Genomic DNA, 21,844 nt, shown 5'->3' with positions numbered 1-21,844 from the left:
TCTGTTCCCACGCAGACGCTGCCCCTTCACAAGGCTCCTGCCTGCAGAAGCAGGGACACAGCTGACAGAGGGGCACAGTTCTCCCACGAGCTGACCAACAGCACAATCTGCATCGAGGCTTCTCACCTTTTTGGGTTAAGGTCCCTCTGAGGGTCTGCTGAGAGCTGCCTCCCTGGATTGCAATCATAGGGTTCAGAGTCCACCCACGGGTGTCCCCAACCTCACAGCAAGGAGCCCCCCCCAAGACAGTTCCAGTGAGTGAAGCATCCTGGGGAAGAACCGACTGGGCTGGAGGAAAGGGGCGGGTGGGCAGTGCACCCACTGCCAGTCACGAAGGGAAGACTGGGCAGAAGGCTTCCTCACCCAGTCCCAGAGCCGCGAAGATGGAGGCAGCTGGCAGGAGGCAGGAGGCAGCTCCCCGGGGGGCACTGGGAGGAGCTGAGGGGGCGCCAGAGGGCCACCCACATCCTGGACACACCCCACTCCTGCCATGCCTCCCACAGCATGGGCTTCAAGCAGATTTTCAAACAGCGGCATTAGCCTGCCCACATCAGGCCAGGGGAGGCGACTCTGCCAGCAGAGAGCATTCAGCCTAGAAGCTAGGAGGGGACAGTGTACAGGAAGATGCCAGGCTGGGACCGGGGCCGAGGCGGGGCTGAGTGGGCAGCGTGAATCTCCTTCCCGTTTCCATCAGGACAGCTCCGCTTCCATCTGTTCAGAGTCTTGACTTAAATGTAAGTTTTCACTTGGAAAAAGGACTTGCTCATAAAACAGTGCCTGACGTCTGGCCTGGCCTCTTGGTTGTTCTGTGACACTTTCTGACCCAGGGGCTGGGTGAGGGGCCTCCTCCCCACGCTAGGACTGTAAGCCTTGCTTCCTGACCATTTGTTCCCACTGGAGCCTGACAACAGCACACACACACACACACACACACACACACGCACACTCGCACGTGGCGACAGCAGAAGGTGGGGCAGACCCTGCTAGACAGGTGTGAGGATAGAACTTGGAGAGAAGCAAAGTAACTAACTGGTCTGGAAGACGAGCACCTTTGTCGAGCTGGCTGAGCATCATCTCTGTTCACACCTGGCTGTGGGCAGCTGGGACCCTCTGGGCCAGGATGAGCCAGGCCGAGGAGCCAGGGTGCTTTGGGTGGGGGGTCGGTTTGGACTTGGGTGAGCAGGCTGACCTGCAGGACGAACACTCGCTTGAGGCTGTATTCACCGGGGCTCCCCCTCAGTGGGGCACACTGGGACATTTAGGATTGACACACAGCCACTGCCAAAGCACCTTTCTTGAGACTTGGCAAGGAGGCGGCCATCCCTAGCAGAGTCCACAGGCCACGCCCTGGTGGCATCCTTTTCAGGAGGCCAAAGGCACAGGAAAGTCTAAGCCTCCGCCGAAGGTCAGCCCTGTCCCTGATGGGCAGGGTGGGCGGGGTGCACCCTAGGCTCCCCAGGTAAAGGGAACCTCCCTGGGCCGAGACAACCGCAGCTCCCCTCTGTCACCTCTCACCGCTGTGGCACCCACCGATTCGCCCTAACGCTCTGTGAACCCGTTTTCATTGCCGGCTGTTACCTCTCGGGGTAGCCAGGACTGCCTGCTTCCAAATGGCCCTCCTTCAGACCCAAAGGTGGGACACAGTGGGAGTAGGATGCTGAGGGGCCCCCATCCTGGGGTCACAGGACTCAGAGAAACAGAGTCTGTTACAGCCGGCGTCACCTACCTGAAGGGAGAAGGCAGAAATCAAGCTGACCTCCTCAGTCCCTCCTGCGGAGCACTGCCCGCTTCTGCCCCAGCTGGCCCCGCCTGGCTCTTACTGCCAGTGGCCCAGCTGGGTGAGAGCAGGTCCTCGGTGTACAGGTGGGGGCAGGAGGAACTGGTTCTGCCCCACCCACCACCACCTGTGCCCCGTGCAATGTGAACCCTGCTCCAGAAATGGGCACTTGGGTGATGCCGTATATGGTGGGGAGTGTGGAGGAGCTGAGGATGAAGGGAGAGGCCAGGACCAACCTGGAAGGAAGTAACTCCTTCCCTCAACTGCCTGTTGACCTACCTGGAGGCAGGGGGATGGCTCTCTTGGCCTCCACCAGCCTAGCCGTGTCAGAATCCACCCTTGGCTAGTGGACCAGGGCTATGACTCAGTTACACAAGTCAGTGTCCTCAGGAGGCTCAAATGCAGAGCCCTGGGCAGGGTGGAGGCAGCCCCTGTGGAGCCTGTAGGAACTGCACAGAACCCCCCCCCTCCCCCGGCACCCTGGGCACAGAAAGCCAGAGTGATGCTCTGACCCTACAGGTCCTCACCCCACCTGACTCTCCAGCCAGGGAATGTGGCTGGGGTGGGCACTTCATCAGTGTATGCTGGCTGGTTACGTGGCAGGGGTGCGTGTATGGACACCTGCATCTGTGGCCAGCCAGCCCCTAGCCCAGCGGTGTCCCAGGGAACTCACTTGAAGTTCTCAGGGTACTCCGTGATGGCCATGTTGATGACGTCCAGCGCGTGCTGGTAGTGCTTCTGGGCAGAGAAGAGGAGAGCCAGCAGGTGGAGGGCATTGGCATCGTCCCTGCACAGTTTCAGGGCCCTCTGCAGCTGCTCCATAGCACTGGAGATCTGCCAGGGAAAACCGCCAGTCAGTGACCTTCCCCAAGGCCCACACCTCCCTCCAGGGCTTTGGTGCCAGGCACCAGCCACTGAGAGGACACGAGACTCAGTTGAGATCCTGGGCACTGAGGGGCGGGGATGGTGCTTCTGATGAGAAAGCACCCCCCAAGTCACATGGCAAGAGGGATCTGCTAACCCAAGTCAGGCCCAGAAGCCTCTGCTGTCCCCACTCAGAAGAGGAGCAGGTGTACCAAGCAGCACTGAAGATTTGGTAGACGCTGGGAAGCATTTCCTAAGCTGGAGTTGGGGTCATAAGGAGAGACAACCAGGGCACTAGCTACAGACCCAGAGGCAGCCAGGCCCTCTGCTCTGAGCCAGGCCATGCTGTGACAAACACGTGCCCCTCCTACGCAGAGGCTCACGGCGGCAGGAGCATGGGGTCAGGCAGGGGATGGATTCCAGATCACCGTGTTCCAGCTGGTGCCTCGGGGCAAGGGGCTTCCCTCTGAGCTGCAGTTCTCACACTGAAAATGAGCACAGTCTCAGCCATTACGGTGGCTGAGGGGACATGGACAAGTGTTCTGCAGAGTAGCATGCACGTTTGAAGATGTGTTTCCTTCCTGAAGCCCTCAAAGCCAGGCAGCTAACGACCAGCTACGAGTCCTCCTTCTAGTCCCGAGGGACGTGTGGTCTCATGCTTTTGGGTCTGGCACTTCCATCAACTCCTGTGATTCCACCCACATCCTAACCAGGAGCCTCGGGGCTCTTTTCAAGATTTTTTTTTTCTTTATTGATTTTAGAGAGAGAGGAAGGGAGAGGGAAAGAGAGAAACATCGATGAGAGAGAACATCGACTGGCTGCCTCCTGTATGCCCCCCACAAAAGATCTGGCCCACAAGCTGGGCATGTGCTTTGACTGGGAATTGAACCAGTGACCTCTTGGTGCATGGGTCGACACTCAACCACTGAGCCACACCGGCTGGGCACTCGGGGCTCTTTTTAGAAAGCCTTGCTTCTTACCAAACCTCAGACACCACCCCCGCAAAGCTCTCTGAGGGGCCTATGGTGCAGGCCAGCTGGGGCCTTGGGTCCTGGTGTGCCTGGCTCCTGCCTGGTCTCCACCCAGCCTCTGGACAGGCTGTGGGCAGTGCCAGGCTCCGAGTCTTCCCATGAGTACCTTCCCATGTGGAAAGGTCCAGGGGAGGCAAGGAGGAAGCTAAGGTCAGTGCGCTGCCCGCTCGGCTTGCCTGTGCCTCCCTAAGGTTGCTCCTACCCTGGTTTCTCCAGAGTGAACCCCATCATCCTGGGTTGGGTAGCCAAACCCATAGCCTTCACTGCTCAGGCGGCCACAGCTGCTCAGGGCAGAAGTGGCCAGTGGGCCTGAGGCCAGGCAGGCCAGTGTCCAGCTTAGAGTCCATTCAGGGGCCTTTGATGCCCTGATGCTACCAAAATCTGGAGTCCCCGAGAAAACTGGGTGGCAGGCTCCACCGACCTGGCCCACCCATCTCTCTGAGATAATTGACACCATCCATCAGAAGTGGCTGAATAATTAAAGATATTAAAAATGTCTCACCCAAGGTTTATCACGAATTTCATTGGCAAGAAAAATACTGGTTCTTTTACGGAGGGCTAGACCTAAAGTAGTCTCAGTGTCTTGCCATCCATGCTCCTGGGAGCACCAGAGCAGACTGCTGTTCCTGGACAGAGGGGCAGAGAGGCACCAAGGGCCTCACTCAGGACCTGGACATCAGGAGCCAGGGCACAGCGGGGTGAGGGGTTGGGACAGTCCGCATCAGCCTGGAGCTGGAGGAGGGACGGCGTGAGCTGGGGGCAGGAGTGGGCTGCTAGGGAGAAAATGGCGAGACAGAAGGAGCCCGAGAAGGAGACAGAGTGACTCAGAAATGGAGCGACGACGAGTGACAATTCAGGTCAGGGCAGACGGGCACCAGCACAGGAGAGGGAGGGTGCTAGCAGTGAGTCAGGGTGCAGTGGGGGGAAAAGCCAGGCCGATGCAGGGTCGAGGGGAAGGTGAAGCAAACAGCAACCCGATGAGTCGAGAGAAACAGTTCAGCGAACCAACTGGAGATGAGACCAGAGGTCAGAAGCTGACGCGGACCACTGAGACCAACCTCCAGGCCAGTATGCAAGGCTCCAGGTGCCCTGAATCCAAACAGGGACGTTCAGAGCCACCTGGGGTTTCTTAACTGGGACAGGTGGGCTCTGGGTCAGACGCCTGAGGTCGGGGCAGGCCTGGCCAGTGCCCAGTGACTGAGCTCAGGTATAAAATGGGGCCAAGGGCCTCTTCCTCATCAGATGCAGGGCTCACCCAGGCCAGTAGGGGTGGGTACAGAAGAACTGCTCATCACCTGACCACGGGCAGATGGGGGCTCTGCTGGTGTCTCTCCAACAATGTGGAGTCCAGCTGTGTCCCTGTGGTGCAGGTGTGGTGCTGAGAAGCCAAGCCTCTGTCCCTGAGCAGTCCAGAGCCCACGCTCACTGGGCCAAGGCCACTGAGAAGTGCTGCTTGAGAGGCTGGGTGTGAGCACCGAGCACTGGCCGGGGACCCAGGCGCACAGGTGAAGCAGAGGCTCAGAGGGCCTGGGGACAGCAGCCCTGACTCTTTCCTGAAGGAGAACCCACTGGTGCACGACGTCTGGTCTCCCTCTCGGGGCCAACGGCTCCGCTGCTCCACTTGGGGAAGGAAGGTGGGTCAGCCTGGAGAGTGTGGGTGGTGGTCCCAGTGGGGCGAAGGTGGTCAGCGGATGGGGGGCCCCACCAGGCCCCAGAGACCAAGCCTGATGGTGGTGTCCATAGGGTCAGGGAAAGGTTCTGGGGTGATATACAAACAGCTCTGTGTGCCAATCACTCTGCTCCCCCAGATCCGTGGAGAAAGCTCAGTGAAGGTGAGGACACCAACAAATGCTCATCGTGACCACTTGTCAACTTATCACATGTCTGACACGTTCTAGGAGGACTGAGGGCGGAGAATAATCTGCCCACCCTGGGTCAGGGCTGAACCACATCGTCTGACTTCCCAGGTCCCTCTGAGGTTTGAAGGCGGTCGCGTAACAGATAAGAAAATGGAGGCTCAGAGAGGTCAAGTCACTTGCAGAGGGTCACACAGTGGGTAAAAGCAGTGGTGCCAGGAAAAGATCTGCAGCCCCACAGACCTGGGGGTTAGGAACTGTCAGGACCCACCTGTCGGACGAGGGCCAGCTGCAGGGAGACATAGAGGATGACCTGGGGGTCGTCAGGCGCCAGCTGCTGGGCTCTGCATGGGGAAGGGGAGCACCAAGTCAGTCTCCGAGGGTTCAGCACCCAGTGAGCAGCTGCCACGTGCGCTGGCGCTGAGGGGCAAAGTGCTGGGGCTTCTGCCTGGCCCTGCTTGGAAGGTGCCCAGCTGGAGGAGGATGGGCAGAAAGCCACCGGCAGGGGCGGTAGGTCCTAGAGGGCTGGCTCTGGCTGAGGTGGGGGCCGTGTGGGAGGGGTAGGATGTGGGGGGGAGCCCCTCATCTCTGGGCAGCTCTTGGCCTGGCTGTGGCCCTGCTCTGGGTCTTGTACAGAGCCTAGAGCCTGCCTTCTCCACCACAGGACAGAGGGAACCCCGTCCTGAGGGTGGAGGGGCTCTGAACGATGTCTCTGGGCAAGAAGTCAGGAATAAAGAGGTGGCAGGGGCAGAAGGAAAATGTCCCCTATCCTGGGTGCCCAGGACGGGACTCTCCCACCTTTCTGGGTTTGGGAACACCCTGCCCCAGAGGGAGTTAGATGTGCCACATATTCCATGGAAGCCGGCCCTACCTGGAAGCTTCCACGTGGGTGGTGGGGCATGGGGTGTGGGAGCCAAGACACACAGGGCTCGGAGAAAGGAGCAGGGAGGGGTGCTCAGCAGGCCCAGGGCTGAGGTGGAGACGGGAGCTGGGCGAGGATGGGGCTGGGGGAGGGGCTTCTCTGCCTCCCTCCCTCTCCTCCTCACCCACACTTTCTGGGCTCTGCGGCTGCCAGGAAATCTCTGGGAGGACTATGGGGGGGGGCTCCCCACAGTCCTTAAATTGTTGAGCTCCTGTTAGAGGTAAGGCACCATTCAAGGTACTTTCCCTGCTTTAGTGCAGGTCATCATTACAATACCAGGGGGTCATTATTCCCATTCTAGAGCCCTGAACTCAGGAGGACCGGGGCTCAGCCTGGGGCAGGAGCGGTCCATCCAACCCCAAAGGCCTGTCTTTGCGTCATGTGTGAACTCTCAGAGCCTCGGTTTCCTGATCCTAAAACGGGCTGGACACCGTTGCTCGGTCTGCCCCGAGGGTCCACTGAAAGAGAACGTGCGCACTGGCACCTGTGCCTCGTGCAGTCGGGCCCTCACCTCTCCAGTGTCTGCAGGGCTTTCCGCTGCAACTCGTCCTGCTTGCATTTCAGAGTCGCTGCAGGAGACAGGATGGAGACAGCCATGAGGGGGTGCTGAGCCGGCCCTGCCCACCCCAGGGCACACGGGCTCTTCGGGAAAGGCCCCTCGGCCCTGTCTGGCACACGCACCCGAGCAGCTCCAGATTGATGCCACCCTCCGCCCTAGTTCCTGGGGGAGGGTGTGCAGTGCCCACCTGGCCCCCGCCTCCCAGCATGGTTCTCGGCATACCAGGTCCTCCCACTCCACTGCCCCTTTGCCTCTTGGGCCAGCCTGACCCTCTCAAAGGCCTGAGCCTGGAGAAAAGGTCCCCGGGTACGTCCTGGCCACATGCTTCTTTGGACTTCCTTTCCCATGAGGCTGCTACTGCTGCTTTTTTAACCATTCTAACATTTATTAAAAAAATCCTCACCTGAGGATTTCAGGTGTACAATTCAGTGACATCAAGCACATTCACAATGTTGTGCAGCCATCACCACCACCCTTCTCCGGAAGTGTTCACTGACTCCCTCCCCGGGGCCCCCCCAAGTCTATCCTACTTTCAGGGGCTGATTCCCATCCTGGGTTTAATCTAGGGGGCCCACCCTCCCTTTCCCTCAAGATACAAGGATATAGAGCAGGCAGCTGCCTGACCCCGGGGGCACGCAGCCGAGCGGGCAGGTTGGAGAGAGAATATGCCAGGCTCTGGGGGGCAGGAGAGAAACCCCTTCGCCAGCACTTATTTACTAAACACCTGCTGCACCTCCAGCTTACACCATGCATGGAGGGGAGTCAAAAGACCCCAGAAGATCACAGCAGTGCTGAGGTTAAAGGTGAACCAGAATGAACTAGAATGTGGGGTCAGGGCTGGTGGCCCATTACAGCTGCCAGCACCACAAAGGGGTCCCAGAGGCAGAGGTTGGCACGGGCTCTGCCAGGAGCTGGGGCTGGGCCCTGAAGGGTGGGGAGAACTGATGATGAAGAAGGCATCTCTGGGAGTGGTGAAGTCCGGGCAAACGAGTGGAAATAGGACTGAGGGGTGTGTGTGGGGGTGTGTGTGAAGGGGGTGTGCCTGTGTGTGTGTGTGTGTGTGGTGTGCCTGTGTGTGTGTGTGTGTGTGTAGGGTGTCTGTGTGGGGTTGTGTCTGTGTGTGTGTGTGCACACACGCACACATCTATCCGAGAGGAGTCAGTGGGGACGTGTTGGAAGGTGGACACTGATGGAACAAGAGGCCTGCGAGGCCATTAGGAGGCCCGAGTCACCCCAAGAAGAGGCTCTGAGGTCCTGGCACTCACCGTCGGTGGCCTGCAGGCTGTAGGTGAGACCCAGCGCTAGGTAGCCCTTAGAGAGGAACTCCCCAGCTTCCTCCCCGAGGTTGATCACCATCATAGCAAAGCACTCCGCCTCCTCCAGCTGCAAAGAGGAGAGGCAAAGGTCACTGGGAGGGCTTCGTTGGCCTTGGCATCCAAGTCACTCACAGTCACCAGCCCGGTCACTCAGAACTGCAATTCCCCGTGTGTGGGCAGCACAACCAGAGGGGCCAGGTGGCTTGTCCAAGGCCACACAGCCAGAGTGGAAGGATCAAAGCTGTGACCTCTACCAGTGACTCCCTGAAGCTCTCCACCCACCAGGGGCCTGTGCTCAAGGTCACAGGGGCACTACCCACTCAGAGAAAGCCTCCCTTGTCCCAGGGACCCGTGCCTCCCATCACTTGCTCTGCTGAGAGCTCGGACCCAGGACCGGGCCAGTCTGTGTCAGCTCCTTTCCTCATCTGGCCTCTGTAGGTACCTGTGTCTGTCCCTGCTCAGCAGAAGAAAGGCAGGGGCAGGGGAAACAGGCCGGGGCCTGGGGCTGGGCCTGGGACACTGCCCACCCTATAGTCAGACTGCCACCTCTGCTTGCCTGTGAGCTTACTCCCTGTCACTGAGAACTCAAATTTTTCAGGGGAAAAAGGCCTGAGGCTGTTTTTGTCCTGTTCCAGTTGGAAAAGGACCCACTGGCACAGGTCCCGTGTGCACACATGTGACGCAGAGAGGGGCATGCACAAGGCAGACCTCCCAATCCCCCTAGGTCACCCACCGTGCTCAGGCCAGTGAGAGGCACGGGGATCTGGGGGCCTCAGCCGTGCCCACTCACAGCCCACGGGCCTCCAGAAACGCCCCCTCCCTCCTTCCAGGCCCAGGAATGTCATCTGCCCACATGCCTGGCATGGCACTGCACTCGAGTGCATGTCACTGAGAACAAAGATGGCTTTTGCCCCATAGTAAGAGAACTTAACAAATAATAGCCAAAGCCCCCTTGTGTGGGGTGTTTCCCCCCACAGAGGCCCACAAAGTCAGCCAACCAGGGAGCAGAGCCAAACCTAAGTTGGCTTCTGGCACTTAAACCAGTGTGCCCAGCCCGCTCCAGTCCCTGCCTAGGCTCAGCCCACACCCTCGGGAGGGGCAGCTCCGTGCATCTTGTGGCCTGACCACAGTGGTCAGTGGGGAATATGGGGGACTCTCTCCTTGGGGTGTGCTGTCGAGACAGGCCATCGGCGGGGAGAAGCAGACTGAGCTGAAGCCACCATTTGGGCACAGCTGTGGTGAGCTAAGTAAGGCTGATGGGGCAGAGAACCCAGCCAGTGAACAAAGAGGGAACAAACAAACACCAAAGCGCAAGGGAGCCCGAGAGGGTGAGCGATAGCACAGAGAGATGGCTGAGAGGGCTGGATCCCTCTGTGGCCCAACCGCCATCCCTGACAAATGCCAACCAGGGCAGCCCTCCAGCCCCCTCCTGGTGGAGCTCAAGCTGCTGGCCTGGGCAGTGGGCCACCTCCAGGTTGGTAGGCTGGTCCCTAAAAAGGCAAGGGAATCGGGGAGCTGGGCCCCTGACACCATCAGAGCCGAGGGGCTGGGGCTCAGGAGGAGGCAGCAGCTCAGAAACCCCACAGCTGCCTGCTGCTCACACCGACTGGCCAGGTGGGCCAGGCCCAAGGCTGGAGATGCTGAGAACTGTCCCTGGAGCACCCAGCCCTTCAAGACTCCGGGGGGCTGCAGGGGCCCGAAGTCAGAGCCAGGCTGAGAGGAAAGCACTGGAGGACAAGCCCCAGCACTGGCTCTGACCTTGGCTCAGCACCTGAGGGCCATGGGCCTTGAGCAAGCCGCTTAGTTTCTGGTCCCCAAAAGTCCTCATTTGTAAAATGCAGAGTCGTGCCCCCACTTTAACTGCTCCTCCCTACAAACCTCCACTGACGCGTCTGCGACACCAGACTGTGCTGGGCCCGGCAGGGATGCCCAGTGACAAGGGGCAGGATGCCTGGTGAGCCGACACAAAGGAGGGAGAGACCCTGAAGAACTAGGTGGGTCCTAATGAAGGCTGTGCTGCGAGGGGCTGCCATGGGACTGTGGGAGCTTCGGGAGAGGGGCGGTCGTGCGGCTGGGGTTGTCCAAGGAGGCCTCGTGGCAGGGTGGGGGCAGCAGGCATCATGGGAAGGGCAAGCGAGCAAAGGGCACCGTGCCTCCTTCCGAATACCCCACTGCTGACACGACTCATCTCACACACTGTCGTTAGGCTCATTATGCCGCATGCAAAAGGAACAGGCTTTTTTTATAAACCACCAAGCACAAGTTATAAAAAGAATCCAGAAACCTACTGCACCCCATGTGTAAACAGTCTTCCCATGGCCACGTCCTTCTCCTCGGCCAGCACCAGCCTCTGCCTCCTGCAGCCCACGTAGAGAGGGCGCTGGGAACAAGGCTGAGCGAGTGCTGCGACGGGGACAGTTCTCTCCAGTTCATCACAGCCTGGATTAACAGAGCTCACCATCTTTTAGCTTCAAAAAGCGAAAACACAGATCCTCAGCATGTCCCAGCTTGTGGTCCTCTCGGACCCCGAGGCCAGCGGCCTTCCTTCACATACTTGCCAGCCTTACCCATGTACTTGGAAATGGTCTCCAAGCATGGTGTCAGCACTGATCTCACATCAAACGCACAAGGCTTCAATGTACCATTTCCTACCTGCCAACACTATTCTGGTTTCTGTACCAGAAACAAAGCAGCTTCTTACATGTGGAGCCAATGCAGTGCTTATGAAAGAAAATACTATTAAGTCTATTAAGTAGGACAATATACAATATGATAGACAACCCCCAAATATAAATATATATATTTTATATATATAAATATATATAAATATAAAGAAATATATATATATTTTAAAAACAAAAAATATATGTTAAGAAAAAGAATATATATAATGCACAATTCCCCTTCATCTAAGACAAGCGTGGGATTCCTAAAGCCCTTGAGAAGTGGCTTTTCCACCTTTTCCTAAAGTACTGCAGCCTCAGTCCCGCGCCAGCGCCACACCCACGGAGGCCGTCCATGCAGAGGGCAGGGCAGCCTGTAGCCGAGAACACAAGCTCCGGGGCCGGACTTGCTGGGCTCAGACCCCAGGTTACTAACCAAGGCCTCGGGCACTTCACTCTGCTGTGCCTCAGTCCCGTTCTGTGAGACGGGGTGACTGTCTGCTTCACAGGGTTTCTAAGAAGACGTCTTGAATGTTCAGAGCAGTGCTTGATGAAAAGTAAACTATTATTAGCTGTAACTTTATATCTATAATTAGTTCAATCTTCCAGAAATGGTTTAAGTCTCAGCCTGCTAGATGTAGCCAGTGCCATGTGAGTAGATCCCTCCTCTACAGCTACGCGATCTCAGTGGCAGATTAGGAAGTAGCGTCAAAGACCCTCCTGAATCCAGAGAGGGGACACGACTGCCCGCCTTCTGTGTCTGGCCTGACCCTCCGTCAAGACAAGGAGAGACTCTACACAAGGACAAGCTGGGCCTCCACAGCCCTGGGCAGGCCGCTGGGCCAGGCGGCTCGAACCCTGGTCCCGGCCCACGGTCCAGGACGTACACACCATAACCACCAATCTACCCTTGGTCACAAACTCACCCCCACTGTGGGCAACACACTCGGATATTTTCCATCTTATTCTCTAACAGTCTATTTTAGTTATTTTTTAAAGAGTTCTATTTCGCAGCCCACTCATGGGTTTGCAACCTGGGTTGTGAAAAACAAATCGCTGACGGAGCTGCCCAGCATCTGCCCGTCTACAACCACCCTAGTCATCTTCCTCCCCACCAGGACCTCATTGGTCCTTTCCCATCTCCAGACACTTCCTCTGTGGCCTTAACAGTCACAGCAGGTAGCTCGTAGCTATGCCTCCTGCTTCTGCAAGACTCGCTCAGGTTACAGCACTGGGCCCTCCTTGCTCATCAACATACTCCTAGGGTGAGGGGTTTCAAAGTACTTTCCCACTGTTCCCTTCCCAATGATACACTGCTTTTAATACCTCCTTTACCTACGGCAGCCATGTGACTTTGCACAAAACCCAGGTGGAGCCTGGCCGGTGTGGCTCAGTGGATTGAGTGTCGACCTATGGACTGAGAGGTCCGGTTTGACTCCCGGTCAGGGCACATGCCCGGGTTTCAGGCTCGACCCCCGTAGGGGGCGTGCAGGAGGCAGCCGATTGATGTTTCTCTCTTACATGGATGTTTCTATCTCTCTCTCCCTTCCTGTCTCTATAAAAAAATCAATAAAAACACATTAAAAAAACCAACCCAGTGGAGATCCTCGCCTTCTACCCTCCTTTGCAATTCTAGAGCGAGTTAGTGCTCACCTGACTTTCCCAGCACCTCAGCTACCTGCTGGGACGGGTGTTTCACAGTTGAAGGTCCTGAGGCACAGGGACCTTAGGGGACCTACCCAAGGTCACCTGGCTGGTGAGTGTCAGAACTGAGTTTCCAGCTTAGGGCACCTGGCTCTTTCTGAGCTGCCTGCTGTGGTTCTTCCTTTTCCCCTCTCTGACCCTTTGGGAAAAGGATGCATGAACATCATGTATTGACCCTCGGCTTTTGCTTTCCATCAGTAAGAAAAGTAACTTGACAAGTTCCTGCATCTCTCCAGCTGTCCTAACTTGGTGCCCACATAAGATCGGCCCCGGCTGCACACTTGGCTCACACAGGCTGCCTTCCACCTCCAGGGCTGCCTGGGAGGTTGTCCTTGGCATCTGCACCCTCCTCCTCCCTTCCTGGGAACTAGAGAGAGGTCACCTCTGAGCCCGCAGAGCTTGTTTAAACAGCACCCCCGGTTTCTCCTTAGGCCCGCCCCGCAGGCCCAGGAACTGGTGTGATCTGCTTCACTGAAACGCACTTCTGTCTTCCTAATTCCCACAGCGCAAGGCAGGAGGGCGGGCGCCCTTTCCTCCTGCCTCATAAACACTTACTCCGTCCTCCTGGCTCTGCCCACCCCTGACTCTGAAAACTGAGTGCAAAACCACCAAAGTGCATCCCTTCTGAGAGCCTGCTGCTTTGTAAAGGCTGTCACAGGGCAGCTCCTATTTCCCAGGCACCTGCAAGGCGCCGAGCAGGGGCTCCTCAGCTCGGTGTGTGCAGGTTACAGACGAGGCACAGTGAGGGTAAATTACTCCCCTGAAGTCACACAGCACTAAGCGGGTAGGCAGGGATTGAACCCATCCTCTTCGCTCCACAGCCGGCTCTCTTCCTGCTGCCCACACAGTCCCCGCAGGGGAAGAGGAGCGTGGCCTGCTGGTCTGTGTCCTAACCTCCTCTCCTGCTCTTTCCGTGTGTGACACAGCATGCACACCCCCATCTCCTGTCTTCCTGGAGAAGATCCGACTTTTTACATTACATGAATTTTAAATAATAGTATTTGAAGGGATATTTTAAAATATTCACATCTCCCTTTTCTCCTGCCCCAAATAACTGGCTGGGAACCCTGGTAGTACACTGGCCATGCCAAAGCAGGAGGCTGCCACCCAGCTGTCACCTGGGGAGCCTCAGGCTAAGCTTCCCACCTGGTGCCACGGCTGCCCCCACTCCGCTGCAAACCCCACCTCAACCAACATGACCGTCCCTCCGCCCACTCTCAGACCCAGACCCAGCCTGGGACATGCCACACTGGCTCTGGGCATAAGGACGGATGTGGGGACAGCAGATGCTCCGCCTCTGGGCACACGGCCACCCAGTCCAATTTCATCCAGCACAACTCGTTTTTCAAATGTCCCAGTTTCAGCCTCCCTCTCTGCAACCTGGGCCAAACTAAACTGTCCACCCCTAGATTTCTGTGCTTGCTAACAGGGCTTGGCTGGACAGTGCTGGGCTTGCTGGGGGCTGATGTGAGCTGGAATAGCTACGAAGGCAGGGGACAGAGGTGATGTCAGGAACCTTGCAGGATCCATGTCCTGTCCCAAGTACTAGCACCCGCTGTGTGCCAGTCAGACCCATTCCTCCCGCTCGCCTTGGTAAGAGAGCGTGCTGGCCATCCCTCTCCTGGCCTCCTTGGAGAATAGGCTGCCCTTGGCTACTGATGGTCCAGCAGTGACCCACGGAGCTGGGAGAACCACTGAACCAGAGGCAGACCCCCCACATCCGTCCCTCCGGGCCGGCGGGGCAGGCGTCATTCTATAAGATATTAGTGAACACCTACTATGTGCAGGGTTCTGGGGAAGAGGGGCGCAGGGTGCCAGACACGGTAAGTGAAGAAGCTCCCTGTCGGGAAGACAAGTACCACATACGGCAGAACTAGGTGTTACGCTTTGTGCTCATCAGCAAGTAGGATCCATCCAAGAAGCCTCAGGCATCAGCTCTGGGCTGGGGTTTCAAGAAGGGAGACAGTTCATGCCTTCCAGAAACACCAGTGATTACAATGTGACATGCTGAGTGCCCAAGGCGGGGACCAGTGAGGCTTTAGGGAGCTGCGGAGGTGAGGTTTTGGTCAGGGAAGGCTGCCAGGAGACCCCCCCCCCCAACCAGGGCCCTCCCACAGGACCCACTCTGGCCTCCCGATTTAAACCCAGGCTCAAGCCAGCCCCCTAACCCAAATATGCTCTCAGCTGAGGTTAAACAACTCTCCCTCTTCCCTGATTCTGATGACAAGTCTGCATGTTTAAGTTTCCTTTTGGGCTTTTCTATTTATGTTGTCATTGATTACTTTGCTCCTAACTCATCTGATTTCAATTTGGACTGATTTGATCCTAATTTTATTACCGTGTAATCTGAATGCACATAATTACTGTAATTACGCTGCCGAGGGAAACAGCTCCTCCATGGCGGGAAGACCTATATTTAGGACTTCCTGGCAGGGGCGGCGGTTGGCTGGGTGCACTCACGGCCACCCCAGAGCTGGCAGCCTTTGGGAGCACAGACGCCCTCCCCCGCCCCACCTCAGCGAGGTGGGCATTTTGGGCTTCATCCCAGTGATGGGGTGAAAGCCCCCGACAGGAGCCCTGCGAATAAAAAGGACTATGAGCTAGGAGTTGGCGAGCCCACCCTCTCTGTGTTCTCCAGCTCATACCTCCACCCTCCGTTGCATTGCTCAGCCTGGGTGTCTCCCTTCTGCCGGCACCCACACATCATCCACATCCCAAGGCTGCCCTACCTCTAGGGTGTAAGATGCCAGCAGTCTTCCTGAAAAAACTTGGGGAGCAAGAGGTATTTCCCTGCTAGTCACGGGGCTGGGGAAAGCAAGCTGTGGTGGAAGGGCCTGTGTGGATCCTTCCCGGACCTCAAAGCCTAGCCCAAGGCCTCTTCTTGCAGGAAGCCTCCCTGACCCATCCAGCTCTCTCCATACTTTGTCATTTATATCAACCTCATATACATAGCAAGCGAGGCATGCCCCCATCTCATGCCCACCTGCTGCCATCCTCCTACAGGAAGCTGCCACGGCCTGGACTCTGCCCACTCTGCCCGCACAGCTCACTTACCCAGTGCAGGGACCCGATGCAGACTTTGGCAGCCATCAGGGGCACAGTGGGGTCCGAGGGCCGCAGCTTCACGCACTCCCGCAGCAGCGACACCGCGTAGGCCGACTGCAGAGAAACAGCAGGCAATGCCATCACGCGAGCCCCAGGTCGCAGCAGACTGGGTGCCTCGCGCGCAGTGGGGGGAGCTCCCAAATCGCCAGTCCTTGCTCTGCACCCCTTCCTCCCAAGAGCCAGGAAAAGAGCCCAGGAGGAGGCCAGGCAGTGTGGGCAGGCAAGTCCCTCCTGGATAATGGAGGCTGTGACCTTTACCCAGAAGCGCTATGATAACAGCTAAGATGACAACAGATGGGACCTCTTTAAAAGGAACTCAGATATGAACCACACAATTTTAGAGGTAGAAAGGGGCTCTTTCAAACTTCTGCGTCCAACACTCTTGGGTTAACAGATGAGGAGATCAGGCCCAAACCACAAGAAGACTTGCAGGCAGGGCTGGTGCAGGGAGTGGGATGGAAGTGTAAAGGCTTGCAGATGAGGAAGAGAGAAGCCAAGGTGGCAGAACCAGAGAGAATCTCCAGACAGTAATATGAAGATCCCCCAAGGCTCTAGGGACTCAGTCATGGAGATGTAGTCAGACTGGACCTGCTGAGGATGGCCAAGTGTGGATGGAGGGCCACGTAGGACAGCATCCAAAGCCAGGCAGGGATATAGCTAATCACGTAGTAAGAACAGCAGCAACTTATCTAGATCTCTATGGACCAAGCATTGCTGTAATACAGAGGGCCAAATCTGGCCCTATGCTTGCTTTTATAAATAAAGTTTTATTGGAACTCAGCCATATCCATTCATATGTGTATTGTCTGTGGCTGCTGTCATGATGCAAAGGCAGAGTTGAGTAGTTGCCACAGAAACTGTTTGGCCTGCAAAAAGAAGTCAAAAATGTCTGTTCTCTGACCCTTTACAGAAAGTCTGCTGACTCCTGTGCTTTACAAATATTAAGTCATTTAATTTTTACAATGTTCCTATGAGGTAGGTGATGTTCCCATTCACAGATGAGGAAACAGAAATGCTGAGAAGTAGCTTGTTCAAAGCCACATTGCCCATAAGTGGCTGACCTGGGGTTCAAACAGTCTGGCTCTAAGTTTGTAACCACTGCCCTATCCTGTCTGCAGTATCTACCTTGGCCAGAGAGGGGCCTCTGCCTCCCCGCTCCCCCTACCCCTCCACACACTCCCTCAGTCCAATGCTTTTCCGTGAAACTCAGCAGTGACCCCCCCCCCCAGTGTGTACACCCCCCTTCCTGTGTGACATGGACATGTTTGTGTAACTTCAACAATTCCCACACGCTGGGCACCACTGTGGGCTGAGCTCCTCACCATTCATTAGCTCTCACCCTCCCCGAAACTCCGGAGGTATTGCTGAGGAAATAGGGGTTCGCCTGTCTGCAGCACAGTGGGGGACTGGCAGGTGCAGACCTGGGACCCCACTGGCCGTCCGCCCTGGCCCCCGGCCTCTCTTGAGCTACCTGTCCTTCTCCCACCAGCCAAGGAAGGACAGCTTCCTTAGCCCAGAGCGGACACGTTTCCCTGGGCTCTGGGTTCAGGCCTGTGAGGCCAATCCCAGGCACCTCAGCCAACAGCCTGCTCTGTGCCCGGTACTGAGGGAAGGGCACGAGGCCATGGCTCGCGGCTATCAAGAAGGCTGGGGAGAGAAGACAAGCACCCCCACCCCCACTGCTCTCTCAGGAAACAAGAGGACCACGCACAAGTGGGTGGCAGGCTTGGCAGGCTGGGAGGCTGCACAGGACGCCCTGCGTGGGCTGGAGCGAGGGAGGCTGCATGAGGGGCTTGAGGGACCTGCCAGGTAACCCACCTCTTCTGAGACCCTCTCCAGTGAATGCTGCCCCAGCACCCTCACGATGGCCTCTCCAGCCACACACCCCGGCAGGCTTCAGGGCCTTTCCTCGGCTTCCTTCCCTGGCTGCTGACCTGTGCATCCTTGAAATACAGGCTTCTCTAACCCTGACTTCCACATTCATAATTCTACCCTACACAGACCACAAAACGCAGCTATTTAAGGAGCCATCTGAGGACTCCGCAGTCAGAGCAGCCGGCTCTTTTTTCTTTTTTTGTCATGCTGGTTACCTAGCAACACAACCAATGTGATTACTGAGGAGACCAAAAGAAGAGCGACCTAAATCATGCTGCGGAACCCACTTTCTTCTTGCAAGCTCAGTGCCAGATACATGTCTACCTGCCCGCCTCACCTCCTGGAAGACCTTCGGGTATAATCACAGGTACAGAACCTTGATTTCCACCTTAGGATCTTAAGAAAGGTGAGGTCTGGCCAACCAGGGAGGTGGAGAGTGTACTTCTAAAACAATCTCCTGCTGCACCAAATGCAGGGGTAGGTGTAACCCAGCGTCTCCAGCCTGAGGGGCCTCATGGGAGGAACTCGCCCATCAGCCCACACCCCATGTGTAAGTCCACTCTCGTGTGCCCCTTGCTGGTCTGTGAAGGAGCCGGGCCGGGGCACCAGCTCCCTGGGCCCGGAACGTGCCAGACTGCCTTTGGACCCCGCTGAGCATGGCTCTTCTCAGGACCTCATACCTTCCAGGCTAACATGGCACCTTCTCCTGAGATGGGGGAGCTTCCAGGAGCAAACCCAGAAACAAAAGCTAACTTCCGTGTGTGACACATTCTCCTGAGGAGGGGTCCCAGCTCTCCTTAGCTTCTCCAAGGGGTCCATGACACGTGGAAGGGTGAGAACCACTGTGGCCCGGCCTCTCCTCCCGATCCATGCTCACTATTCCAAAACCAGAGGTATATTTCCTGTTCCCTGGAGGCAGGAAGCTGGCACCTGCCACCGCGAGCTGTCTGCCCAGGCTCCCTGTAGGCTCCAGCCCCCCCTTCCCTCCCCATCTCCGCTGCGAATGTGCCCTGACCGCTGACCAGACCCTGCTGAGCACAGAGCCAGGGTGCATCACCCCATGGCTTCAGAGTGCTCTGTGGGGTGGCCAACGTGATGGGGGAGGGGGAAGAGGTTTGGGAAGACAAGTGCCCGGCAGGGCAAGGACGGAGAAGGCTCCCCACTTGATTCTTGGCTGTCCTTCCCACCTATCAGGCTACTGCACCTGCTGTCCTTCCCTCTCCCTGCCAGGGCCCCGCCTGCACACCCTCCATCGTGACGGAGGTGCTGGCAAGCCCAGGAGGGCCCTCCTCAGAGATGACTGTGGGGCTAGAAATGGCAGGTGGTGCAGACGGGCGGGTGGGGAGGGGGCGAGGAATTCCCTGAGCCCCACGAAAGGGCCCTGGGTGTTTACAGCTCTTGGAATGATCCGCGAGTCCATGCCACCTAATTTCCTGCCTTCGAAGCATCGTCAGTTCCAACAGCCCAGCACCCAGCCCCGGAAAGCTTTTCCTAGCATGTCACTACTTAAAATAGAGGCTTATGTAAGTGATTCTCATCTGAGGAAAAATGAGGGGTGCTGGAACAGGGCTTGGTGGGTAGAGAGCAAATGCAACCCTTGGACCCGGGATACGGTCAGCTCCAGGTTCGTGGGCAGGTCCTTCCCTGACTCCACACTCGGGGGCAGGAAGGCAGCTACAGCCCAAATGAACCGATGCCCCCGTGCTGGAGCCCACTCCTGTGCCTGTCTCAGGCAGTCTCACCCATCAATTCACCTGTGGAAGTGCTACGGTGCCAGGTGTGCACGTATCCTCAGAGAAAAGCAGCCACAGACGCACATGTGCAAGCTGTCACCCTCATAACTGACTCGGGGACCCCAGCTTCAAACAACGGTCTGTGTGCGGCCCTCATGCCCTCACTCTCCTGACATGAAAACCAGCTGCCTGACAACATTTCTGAGTCCCAGCACGCCGCCCCCACCCCTGGGGGAGACCAGCGGAGAGCAGAGTCCCCCGAGGGTGATGCGCAAGCCCAGTGCCGGGCGTACCTTTCCGCAAGCCACCATGGAGAGGGCCACTTGGTACCAAAGATGGAATTCTCCACAGGCAAACTTCAGGGCTCGCTCCAGGCACTGGGGAGAGGAAGAGGGTCAGCAATTCTCCGCCTGGACACACCCCGGCCCAGCCCACCCTTCCGGGTCATCACTGCCCTCAGGAGGCTGCCGAGGCCCAGGCTTGGTTCCAGTCGGAAAACTCCAGGGTACCCTGTCCGTGCGGCGGGCACACGGTGTTATCCTGCCCAAGGCTCTCGCCCTCTGTGGCCCTCGGGCCCCTCCCCCGGCACAGGAACGCTCTCGCAGGGTGCCGGTGAAAAGCAAACGGAATGAGACGTGGGAAAGTGCTTCAAAATGCAGGCGTCCAGTAAAAATAGTCACAGCTGACATTTACTAATATCGTGCATGGCACGGTTCTTGGCTTTTCACGGGTATTAACTCATTTACTCCTCCCAACGACCCTGTGAGGTGGGCTATCTAATTACCCCTATTTCTCAGGGGAGAAAGCTGAGGTCCGAATGACGGAGTCACAAGGCCTGTAAGTGGCAGAGCAGGCTGACTGCAAAGCCCGTTGGTAGACGGCTCCCCTTCACCCTGCTGTTCTCTACACCCACCGACAAGATCTACTCTCCCGCGGGCCTGGCCAGTCCTGGGCGACCCAAATCGCGGGCTGCCAGCTGAGATCTGATGGTCCCCAACAGAAGTGGTTCCGGGGGCTAGAGGCAGATGTCGCCAGTATCTGAGGACGGGGTTTGCCATGTGGCCATGAGCAGGTGGTGCGGGGGAGAGGTGAGGGCATGGGACCAGACCTCACGCACTGTAAGAGCTCAGCGGGCTGGGCTCACAGGCGGGCTCGACAGGCATGCCCTGCGCCACCCTGGGCAAAACACCTCCCTGGGCCTCACCCTCCTCATGGTAAACCTGAGAGAACACCACTCACCCCTCCCGCATCAAAGGGGGGCGAGCTCAGGAGGCACCGCGCACGGTGCCTGGTGTGAGCAGGGGCTGGGCAGGGTCACTGCCCCTTCTCTCAGGAGCCCCCCAAAACTGCCAAGAGGCTCACTCCTGTCACCCCCCCCTCTTCCTCTCCCTCCCTTCCTCTCTCTCTTGAATCAATCAATATATCCTTGGGTGGGGATTAAACAAACAAACAAAAACACCAGTGTCATCTCTGGGGAAAAATGAGGGTGCATAATTTTCCTCGTGCCCCTCTATACAATGCCATGCGTTCCTTTCAAAAGAAAAACCCATAAAAACATTAGTAAAAGCAAAAAACACCCTGCCAGCGAAGGCCAGCTCTCTTGGCATTGGAAAAAGAACAGTCCGAGTCTGGCCACCCCGGAACTGAGCTGTGGAGGCAGGGACTTGGGGTCGGGAGGAGGACCACTGGGCTCCATCTGATTTCCTCCTGGGTGGGACGGGCGGGTACCTCGGAGAGCATGACGTACTGCCCCCTCCTGCCCAGCGTGATGCTCAGGAGGTCGTAGATGGCTGCTGCGTTCCGCAGGCTCACCGCCCGGTCCTGCTCCTGCTCCGGCGTCCGGCTCAGCACCACATCCCGAGTAGCCTGTGAAGGGACAAGGTTTGGGAAAGAGTGAGGACAGAAAATATGCAGGTGCCTGTCTCCATAGAGCCCCTGGCTCCCAAGCCCGGTGACCCAGGCCAGGCAGGTGGCCACACTCCCAGAACCAGCCAGATCCTCCCTCTCCAAACAGAAAAGACTCCGCTCTCAGCCCAGGTGGGGGCGAGGGGGCAGTTCTGAAGGCTCAAGCTCCGAGTAGTCAGTTTTATTCTGAAAAATCTCAAACCTACAGGAAGTTGCTGGAATAGTCCCATAACAGCAAACCCAACTGCTGACACTCACCACCTTTGCTGTTTCTCCCTAATACATAACAGCGATGAGGGATGTGACAATGATGTCACCATCACCTGATTCCAGGCATGTTCAGCTTTGCTGCCCATCCTGTCGGTGACCTTCCCAGCTGTCTACTTTTTCTCACTCCAGGATCCAGTGCAGACGCGTGCCCTGCACGGGTGCAGGTCTCTCCGGTACCCTTGCATCTGGACCAGCCCCTCGGCCTTCAGTCCTCCTGATACGGGCACTTTTGAGCAGCTGGACCAGTTGTTCGGTGAAGAGCTC

General features: G+C 57.3%; 1 protein-coding gene across 2 annotated transcripts in view; it reads right to left on the bottom strand.

Annotated features, from left to right (window-relative positions):
- TTC7A (tetratricopeptide repeat domain 7A) overlaps window positions 1–21,844 on the bottom strand; it is a 113,559-nt gene that overhangs the window by 37,174 nt on the left and 54,541 nt on the right. For both annotated transcript variants that reach the window (XM_036262356.1, XM_036262357.1), the window contains 7 exons: window positions 21,134–21,271; window positions 19,699–19,782; window positions 15,747–15,851; window positions 8,275–8,392; window positions 6,962–7,019; window positions 5,800–5,872; window positions 2,451–2,611 (listed from right to left, as the gene is read on the bottom strand). In XM_036262356.1, coding sequence (XP_036118249.1) covers window positions 2,451–2,611; window positions 5,800–5,872; window positions 6,962–7,019; window positions 8,275–8,392; window positions 15,747–15,851; window positions 19,699–19,782; window positions 21,134–21,271 — 737 coding nt within the window. The remainder of the gene's footprint in view (window positions 1–2,450; window positions 2,612–5,799; window positions 5,873–6,961; window positions 7,020–8,274; window positions 8,393–15,746; window positions 15,852–19,698; window positions 19,783–21,133; window positions 21,272–21,844) is intronic.

Source organism: Molossus molossus, unplaced genomic scaffold (genome assembly GCF_014108415.1).
Source record: "Molossus molossus isolate mMolMol1 unplaced genomic scaffold, mMolMol1.p scaffold_m16_p_15, whole genome shotgun sequence".
NCBI classification, from domain to species: domain Eukaryota; kingdom Metazoa; phylum Chordata; class Mammalia; order Chiroptera; family Molossidae; genus Molossus; species Molossus molossus.
This window is presented reverse-complemented; position numbering and strand designations above follow the sequence as displayed.